General features: G+C 31.4%; 1 protein-coding gene across 1 annotated transcript; it reads right to left on the reverse strand.

Annotated features, from left to right (window-relative positions):
• Positions 1 to 9,536: 9,536 nt before the first annotated feature.
• LOC124419269 (probable serine/threonine-protein kinase dyrk2) lies at positions 9,537 to 10,671 on the reverse strand. Its single transcript, XM_046947902.1, has 2 exons — positions 9,814 to 10,671; positions 9,537 to 9,751 (listed from the first exon to the last, which is right to left on the reverse strand). Exons 1-2 carry the CDS (start codon positions 10,547 to 10,549, stop codon positions 9,537 to 9,539), a joined length of 951 nt encoding a protein of 316 aa, XP_046803858.1. The 5' UTR covers positions 10,550 to 10,671.
• Between the last annotated feature and the right edge of the window lie 4 nt (positions 10,672 to 10,675).

The following is a 10,675-nucleotide window of genomic DNA, read 5'->3' on the forward strand; positions in this document are numbered from 1 at the left end:
TTGGCCTCTGTTGAGTCGGCAACATCACCTAGAGACGTAATTGGTAGATCGATGCATGAATCCATCAAATAAGTTGAAGACTTTGTTCTTACAGAGAAAACATGTACATGAAAGGCCAATTTAGTGGTATTTCTTGTATATGATACCTTTCATCTATCATCTTTCAACCCAGCACACTTCTCATTCATCCGACACACTAATAGAGACCAACATCCGACACACTCATTATAGGTATACGGACTGGCCCTTCATTCATGCTGCATTATTATATACATTAAACACCCACTTATTTCCAAAGCTAAGTCCCATAGTCACACTTCTGTGGTGCATCTGTTGTGATCGGCAACAACTCCAAACTTATCCCGAAATATAGACTTTACAGTGCATCAGTCATTTAACCACAACTCACACTTCTGCGAATTTGGGTTTAGACTACAGCCACTACGTGAAACCTTAACCAACTGACCAGCTAAAATATAGTCCTGCGGGCAACTGGACATGTGGTTCTCTGGTTCGACCTAATGTCAAATCATTCCAAGAAATTTCCTAAGAGTGAAATTACATCACCATTTTTTTCCCGGAATTGAAATAACACCAAGATAGGCACTTTCATCATGACCATATTGGAGATGAGTCAATAATCCGAATGACGTCAACATCCGAACATTTTTAGCTAGAGTTCACCGTGTGTCTTGTAACATTCTTATCGCGAAAAATTTATTTTCCCTTGATTTTGAGTTTAAAGGCGTTGTATCAAAATAATATCCATGGACAGTATGACACTATGATTTGAGTCATAGTGGTCGTTACGACAATTTCAAAGTGTCACAATGTTCATTAGCAATGTGACATTAAGTCTATGAATTTAAAAAGTCCATTCATAAAGAAAGTCTTTGAAACCTTTTCGTCCTATGGACAGGACACTTTTTAAAAGGAATCCAAAATCAAACATTCTGAAAACTTAAAAGCAATTCTTTTCGTGTCCTTTTCATATATTCTGAACGAATTTCCAATGTATTTTTTTTAAGTGTCACATATCCATAGACATTATGACACTTTTGAAATTATCAGAACGTCTATGAACACTATGATACTTTCTAATGTGTCATAACGTCCATGGACATTAGACAACTGATATTGTGACACCGATCTCCCGTAGTATCAAAAATATGGCTTTTCGGTCTTACTTTGAGGTTAAAGACATAATTAATTTCGGTTCAGACAAGACGATATTTCATCGTCTATATGGTGGAAATAAATTTTTCACAAAGAAAAGACGATTACACTTTAAATTTATTTACAATGCTCAGTGGACATTTAGGTCATTCTTAATTTAGGGTGGAAAATTGTGATACCTGAAAGAACCAATCAAATTTATTACGTTTTAATCATTGAAGTCTCGATATTTCATTTTCTAATTGTGGAGTAATCCAGCTTATAATACAGGGTTTAAGATCCTTTCTGACGATTGCATAAAGAGCAGTATTCTTTACATATTTGAATTTTAGCAAGTTTACATAAAACTTAAGCTTCTTTTTAAAATTCCTCAGATAAAAAGTAATAATTTGGTTTGGGTTGTACGGACTCTTATAACCTTTTTCTTAACCCATTATTATAGGACAGTTGGAGTTGATTTCAAAAGAACATCTCTGGTTAAAAAAGAATCAAAGCACCATCGGTATATATCAGTGCCTAAAAATGATTTTTCATAATTGAGGGGTTTGACTCCTTTTTCTGTACACTTTAGCATACTGTCTATTTAGTCATCTCCTGCAATGTGAAATGTCAAATTGGCCGAATAGAGACATCAATAATGCTTTGCATAGAGATATCATAAATTATTTTGAAATCGAAAAGAGGCAGTTATTTTGAATTTATAGCATGTGTCTAAATGTTTGGGAAATTACACCTATTTTGAATCCGGATATGTTGAACATAAACGTAATCCTCACGTGATAACTATAAGGTCCTGAATTATGCAACAAAACTAATATTTTATCGGCGTTTCAACATGGTACCACCGTTTACTATTGATTTCCACTTGGTCGGTCGAGCTCTATTAAGTCGTCCGCTGCTAAGTACTACAATTTTCGTTCCATAAAAATAGAAAACATTATTATCTCTATTCACAAAAGTTACTAAGCTGTATGTTAAATAATTTTCCAAATTTTTATATAATTTTTCTTCAATTAAATAGTACTCGATGAAACTATAAGAAAAGGATAAGTTTGATAAACTGTGACATTTCGGTGAGTTTTTCCAAGTAATCAAAAAAATAATGGACAATTCTATTTAATGTCTTAGCATTAATTTCTCATAGCGCACCCATTATTTAAAAAAAAAATTGACAAAATCTGTCTTTAACTTTTATTTTATTTCCTTTAATTTTGGTAACCAAAATCTAATCTTATGCAAGAAAAACGAAAACATCTCATCTTATTTCTACCTGAACAAAATCATTTATCAAAAGCCTCCTAAACTTTTGACCACAAAAGACAACAAGCAATGAAAAGACGTTAAATGAACCATGACAAATAAATAAATGAATAAAAAAAATCGGGACGGAGCAGCAACACTACTACGCTATACGTACTTGCAGCGACAACAAAATTGCAGTTCCAGTAAAAGATTTGATTACAATAGATTTGTGCAATTAAGTTGGTTTTTTGTAAGACCATCGACGTGGAGGTCTTGTGAACTTTTGTATCTGGAAACAAAAAAAAATGAAAAACGAAAACGAAGTTTAGATACAGCATGTGTTAATGGAGGGAAAAAGTGATGACAGAGGAAATAAACGAATTAAAAGAAAACGAAACTTGACTTAAAATATGTGTTTTTTTTCATCCATTTCTCCATATGTTCAAAATGGGAAGATTTCAAGACAGACTTACAAAACAACAATGAATGACAAACAAATGGCAAACGATTTTCAAAAATGCCTACCAGCGAGACACTTTACAGACAACCAAAAAAAAAAAAACAAGACAGACAGACAAGCTGAGGAACGGACGGACACAGCGGCAGCCAGACAGACATGCAGACAATGACACAGACTTTGGCAAATAAAGTAAATTGCAATGCAAATAAAATTGGTTACATTTTAGTTGACGGTTTTCGATATGTTGCTGCTGCTGCTCCTAAAGCCGATGTCGACTCAGCCTCATCCAGTCTCCAGTGCAATTAATACTATTTCAACAGGGGGAAGTAATTGCAATTAATCTTCATTAGAGTAGTTTGGTAGTGAAGATTTTTATTTGTATATAAACTCTGCCTGTCTGACTTTATAAAACTCTTACATCAGGATTTCTTTCTTTGATAATTCAGCAAATAGCAGTTTTGTCATGATGTTTAAGAAAACAAATTTTTTTGATCGTACAAATTTAAATTGAATGATGATAAATTGTTGATATTTAGCGTTCCAATATAAATGAACGGTAGTATTAACATATAAAGTTGAGTGTTCAAATGGAAACATGTGCGTTTTTGTTTTTGAGCGTAAATTATATATTTATAAAATATAAATTTTAACATTAAGGACTAATAGAACTAGGTCATGATTATTTTATAAATATAAAATTTTGAGACAAATGTGTTTATAATCCCAGGAAAATCTTAAGTCAAAATTCTAAATTGTTCTTGCACACTATATTTTAAGTCACTATTTAAGCACAGTGATGACATTAATGTCAAGTACATACCACACTCACTTATAAGTAAGGAGTTAGATAAGTACTTACTATGATTGCGTGCACAATAGCATTAAGTCACTATTTTAACACGTTGATGATATTGGAAGAAAGTACTTATCACGCTCGCTTAAGCGGCTTTACACGACCATACAAGTAATATGATCTGTCAAAATTTTGTGTAGAAGAGTACGGAGGGGTAGTCTAAATATTTTATTCACACATTGAGTTAGAATACGGATGGAAAATTTGACAATCGTATGGCTCTCATCATACATAGGTGTAACAATATAATATGCATTCATATACATAGGTGTAACATAAAAATGTTACACCTATGTATAAGAATGGCTGGTCTATAAGACAGATTAGGCAAAATTTCCCAATCAAGAACATGTTGTCCAGCGTTGCATAATGGAATATTACGTTTTCATGTCTAGCCGTATATTGTGGGTGTATTTGGTCAATGCTCCCTTTAATCAATTTGCAGTCAGTACAGGATTTCTGTACTGAAGAAACCATATTTATGCAGCAGGGGTCAAAACGAATTACATACAGCGTCTGCGATCTTTATTTCAACGTCTGCCTTCATGCGGCCTAACCTTTTTTCTCTTAGAAGAATATGACGATCGAAACAAGGATTTCAAGTCAATATAGCAAACATCCCAATATGGCAGGAACTATAGCAAGCACTGGTCTCGTGGCAGCGAAACAACAACGTCCCCTAAGGCAAAAGGTTGCTACCAAACTCCTTACAACATAACTTATAAATATATGTATCAACAAGAGATATAAACAGAACCCAATTTTTGATGGATACAAATGGTTTAAAAAATGTGATATGGAGAAGTTAAACTAGGTCTGGCAACTTGCACAGTTAACATCTGAATGCAAAATCCTTAATGTCGATGTTCTTGGTATCAGAGAAGTGAAATGGAATGTATGTGATGAAGGTGATCTTTTTATGGAATATAAAGGGAATGGTAGTATGAAAAGTGGTTTCCGATAGAATTATGTTATTCTTTAACTCTAGATATGGAGAAATAATCGTATTTCAATGTTATGCAACCACTGAATAGTCTGAAACAGAGCAAAATAAACAGTGAAATAAATCGTAATGGTCTTGTTGTTCTAATGGGTAATTTAAATGTTAGGCTTGAAAAATTAAACATTAAACACGATCCTCCACAAGGTTTACGGCAATTCGAGGAAGGCAACAAAATGGCTCCGATCTGTTCTCAACGAGACTGCAAATTATTTAACAAACTAAAACAACTAAGCTTCTAAAATGGACAACAATTTCCATTAACCAATATCCGTAATTGAAATCTATGGAACAATCCAGTTGAACTTTTTAAAATATAAGAAATAAAGCAAAGTTTTTCGTATATGATGCAAAATTCATTCAACAAAAATCTGTTCAATATATATTTTTCAATTATTCTCGATATTAAATCTTTATAGTAAAGGTCCTTCATTTGTTTAGGAACAAAATGAGTGTTTGACATTTTATGTTGGTACCCAGCAAAAGTAACACTAAGTGAATTTTTTATCTTCTGTGGAAGTGATTTTTATTGACGCCCAAGAAGCGAAAAGAATCCATTTGTTTTATTTAACGTATATTTATTTGTACTAAATTTTTTTTAATTTAACCAAATTTATTTTGGAGTTAACTCTTTAACGCACAAAACTAAACCGCTAGATTTTTTATGGAATGACTTCATCACACACTTTATTTTGAAGTATATTGATAATTTTTAATGAAAAATGGAAAAAAGTGTTTTCGAAGGATATCGCAGGATATTATCCTTTTTAGCATGTAGTGACATCAAATTCTAAAAAAAAAACATATTTTTCTTTGGAAATAACCATTTACTCAAAATTATGCTAAAAATCGAGAAAAATTAAAAAAAATCTTGTGACACCGATGTCCCGTATACGTGAAAGAGTTAATTTATAAATGCGTGTAATTTTTTTATGTTAATATTATTTGTGTCAAATTAGTCATTTTTTATAATACTACAATTTCACTCCCTAATAACTTCCAAAAAAGAACATAAAAATTACTTCCTGACAATAACTTCAGGTGTAATAAGTTTTGGAATCAAATAAAAAGTACATCCTTTCTATGACAAGCCTGTGTTAAAACCATAATTTCTTTAGGTATTTTCTAATACATACATGGAGTAAATTCTACTTCCTTTTCGCTTCTTTGGATGTTCTTCTTTTTTGCTAGGTAGCTACACCAACGAATGTGATGCAGAAGCTACCAAGTAAAATATTTTCAAATTTTGGTAATGTAGTTATTTCATACATTACATGGTAATGAGTTGTCGTTATTAATAACATAAAATAATAGAATTTATAGTCAATTGTCTATAGCGTATGTCCATTAAGGAATTTGGTAGTGTTTTGAAAGTTTTTTTTTCAAGAAATGTTAATATTTACGTTTGTATGGAAACTATTCTAGATAGAATGATAAAATTACTTATTAATGAGGCATTGAGTAAAATAATATACTAGCAAACATAAAAAATAACTGTAAAATCAGTTTTAACCCCGGAAAAGTCAGGTAATGAGATTTGTAACCAGTTATTTTTTGATAATCGTCGAACAAAAATAAGTAGTCGAACTTTTCTCAAATATTACTTGCCGGGTAAGTTAAGATTTTGCTGGGTAACTGCATTTTTCTCAAAAATTGTCTATGATGTATACATTGTCATTATCAAGCCATATCAGCAAGTACTAGCGTTTATCATTTTTACAACATTTCTACCGGATCTATTTTGTAAGTAGTAATAACCCCATTTAGATATAAACATATTTACCTATCTTATACATTTGCTCATAAATTTGTTTAACATTTTTCCAATCAAGGATATATATACAAATTCCTTAAAAGTATTGTATATATGTATAACTATACAAATTTCATAAAGAAAACTGATTTTATAATCTAATTGTCACCATAAATTCTTAAAACTGTTTTGTTTGTGCCCAATAAATGTAAGTTACTCTGTGACATGAGAATATCGACCATTAAAATTTATAAATACTGGATTAATGGTTTTTTAATAAAAACTACAGTTTTATTCACAAAATATTAAATTTTACGCCTAAACAAATATAAATTCATTTAATAAAAGTGTCTCCTTAAATTATTGCTAATATAGCAAATGCATATTTTTTAAGTAAAACTATTTGGAAGGAAAATATGCAATGAAAATTGTTTACTTTTGAACGATTTATAGGTATTGATATAAAGTCTAAGTAAATTAAATAGACAAAAAAAAAATTTGATACGACTATGGTCAGTATGAACACTCTCAATGAATAGTACTTATGGGCTGTAATAGAGCAACCAACTAAGGCAGTAAGTCAGTCAGCAATAAAATATAAGTATATGAAGCAATTTTTTATGTATAATTTACATAAAATAAAAAATAAAATTTTATTAAAAGTATGAATATGTATGTTAGGAATGTTAGGTGTGAAAAAATAGCACAATCAACAGGAAAGAAAATTACGTAATCGGTCCAGTTTTTTTCTGAGTTCATTATGTTGGTTGACATATTTTGCTCAAAACCAACTCTATAGATATTAATTGGTCTTTTATTTCACCTTGTCCTTAAACAACCAGAACCCAAATTGATATGCAAAATTGTATAACCATCGTCCCATATTTAAATATAGTACACATAACAAAGTTACTTACTTAAAGTTAATTATGAATAACATAGAATTTATTATAAAAGAGGAATTACAGACGGATCATTTAGTTCCGTATCCAATGTGTACTTTTGATAATTTAACAGTGTTAAATATTTTTGCGTTGTACCATTTCAAATCAGATTAATATTATAACAAACCTTTATTTACAATGTTTTTTACACCACATAAAACTCTCTAAAACTCGGAAATATGCATCACTTTATTAACTTTTCTCAATGGCGCTTTATTACAAACTGACTTATTTGGTTTATTGCCGGGTATTAATACCAAATATTTCCAGGACATTCTAGCGATATTTTTCGGATATTTCTGGTACATTTAGTGGACACGCTCACCTCTACACAATATCTTTTAGGAAGTACCATGCCCACTAATTTAATTCTGCCCATTTTCATATATTCCACTCATTGAAAAGAATTTAATCCGGAGGTCCACACTACTCGTCTTCGCGTCAAAGCATTATGCGATTTTCATACCTACTTCGCGTTCTCGCTTGTTTTATCATTAAACTCATTTTATGTTATTAAAATTGATAAATACGCATTAAATAAAGAATATAAAATGTCAAAATCAGCTGACATGTTCGTACGCCGCTTGTGACGCTTATAAAAGTAGATCTACTTTAAGCATTATACGCGTCAAGGCATTCTACTTTTTTTTTAAAATTATCATAAATTTTTTTTGCTGTCAAATTAGGCAAATTTGATTCTCTTTTAACATGAATATCTTATCCTAAAAAACACCGTATCTTTACTATTTACAGTGTGCTCTTTATTGTATCATAACTGTAGTAATTCATTATATTAAGTAATAATAAAATTTTAAATTTAACGCCTTTCCTTCAGCATAGAAAATATCAGCAAACTGCGGTGACAACAATTTTGTAAACAACAAAAATGCTACAACAAAATGTGCAAACAAATTAAAAGGAAATTAAACACAAGATCTCACACTTGTTGCAGCAAGGCGAATTCATATAAGGTGGTGTTAATCAATCAGCTGATAATTTTTTTCTTAATTCGCCTGGTTTTCCTAGCTGTCAAAGTTTGTTATTGCTTACATTTTTAAATTTAAAAATTTCCGTTAAACAGAGAAAAACTTCGTTAATATTTTGAATAATTTATGTAAGAAATCTGAAAATACCAAACATCTCGTAAACAAATATCATTTTATTTAAATAATGGCATAATAGGTATGTATACAAATATGTTATTTAAGAGAAATATTTTTTCTATTAAATGTTAACATATTACAAAATTTTGTTTTATATTTTATATAAAAATTGTGTAGATAACGTGATTAACTAAAAAAAATCTCTTCCGGAACACTTAATATTAAGAAACGCATACGAAGTATTTACCCGGCTGGCGGCAACTGACTTCTACGTTATGGCTTAATTTTGAAATCTATTAAATGTTAACAAATTAAACAATATTGTTTTATATATACACTATGTTGATAAAAAGATTAACTGAAAAAAGTCTGTTCCGGAACGCTTTATATAACAAAACCCATATGAGGTATTTACCCGTCCGGCGGCTGCACCATTATGGCCAAATATTGAAAATTACTTCGCCGGAGTAGAATTATACATTCGCAACAAATATTCATTCCTTCGTAATATAATGTTTTCATGAATATGTACTTTTTTTGTTTATTTTTCACAAAAAATTAAGTTTTACTTAACTTAAGGCACTTACTTAAATTTTGCAAATTAAGCTGCCGGAATAGAATTTTTCGATGGAAACAAACATTATTCAATTCAGAATATATTTTCCTCACAAATTTTAATACCTTAAGCTATATTTTTAATATAATATAAACATTTTACAAAAATTTTTCATCAAATGAATTCTCCGTACATATGGTTTTTGACATTTACCAAAAGCAAAAACAAAATACATGGGAAATGTTGTTGTTGCAGAACTGCCACCACCTTATCTGAATTCGCCTTGTGTTGCAGTATTCAATTGTAACTGGCAATTTATGTTGAATATTTAACATACATATAGGAATTTAGTGCGTGTTTATTAAAAATGTGTCATAAACTGAAATTTATATTAAATTTCGGAGAAAAATATTAAACTTCTTAATGTTTTTAAAATCTCTAGACGAATATTAGGTAAGAAAATGTTGTACAACCGAAGATAAATGATATTTCACCAATTCAAAATAATTTAATTTTATAAAAACATTTTGCATAAACTCACCTGAGCCATTGCTGCCAAACCAAAGAGCAACTAAGTCCTCACTGGGAGATGTATGATAATGATTGCCATATAAATATGGACTGGGATAATCTAAAAGCATGCGGCGTGATGAGGGTGAATCAGCTAAAATTGAAGTGAAAAGTTTGGAAATCTTACTTATCGATCAAAAGCATTTCACTATTTACCTTGATGTTGTGCGGCGTACTCGGAAGCTTTCTGAAGATTTAAACGCGGTCTAGGTTGGGGTTTTGCTAAACTAGTAGCAGTAGTCGTTGATGTTGTAGATGTCGATGTTGTAGTAGTAGTTTGAGATTCTGTACTAAGAGCCGAACTAACTGAAGCTGTTACAGGTGCTGAGCTGCTCATTGGCATAAGACTATGAGGTGGCGGTTGATTGCCATTGGCAGCCGAATGATCTAAGAGTAAATGTTGAACTTGAAAAATATCTACAAATTCTTCCAATTCTTCACTAGGGGGAGCCACATTTCTACAACTTTCAGATGAGGCCACATAACTGCCGTTGGAGGCAGCATGTACTCCAACACTGGTCGTGGGGGGTGCATATGTCGGTGCAGCATGTGTATAATGATGAAAATATGAAGATGCTGCCGCCGGCGCAGGTGTATAGAAACCAAATTGTGGTCCCGGCTGTACGGTAATGGGTGGTGGTGGCGGCGGTGGTGCTGTAAACTGCAATGGTGAACGTCCTAAATTTAGCAATGGAGTAGAAGGAGTATTTAATGAATCCGAACTTCCTGCATTACTTGTGGACAAAGTTAAATTATGATTATTATGCCCCGATGAACTTGTTGCAGCTAAATTTAACGATGATGTTGCAACAGCACCTGTTACTGTTGCGGCTACTGTTGGCACGGTTGTATGATGGTGATGTTCAGTTTCTCGACGCATAGCTAACAACATTTTTACGTTCACACAAAAATTAATTTCAACTCAGAAATTTTATATTTTTCAATTTAAACAATATAAAACTTAAAAACTCACACACTCAGTAATAAAAACAAATTAAAATGCAAATAAATGGTTTGA

The sequence above is a fragment of the Lucilia cuprina genome, chromosome 4 (genome assembly GCF_022045245.1).
Source record: "Lucilia cuprina isolate Lc7/37 chromosome 4, ASM2204524v1, whole genome shotgun sequence".
In the NCBI taxonomy this organism is placed as follows: Eukaryota; Metazoa; Arthropoda; class Insecta; order Diptera; family Calliphoridae; genus Lucilia; species Lucilia cuprina.

Excerpts from the sequence above, each read along its gene's own strand:
- LOC124419269 (XM_046947902.1), bottom strand. The coding sequence starts at position 10,549 with ATGTTGTTAGCTATGCGTCGAGAAACTGAACATCACCATCATACAACC. Across the intron at positions 9,752-9,813 it reads GTACGCCGCACAACATCAAG|CTGATTCACCCTCATCACGC; the intron begins GTAAATAGTGAA and ends CTTCAATTTTAG.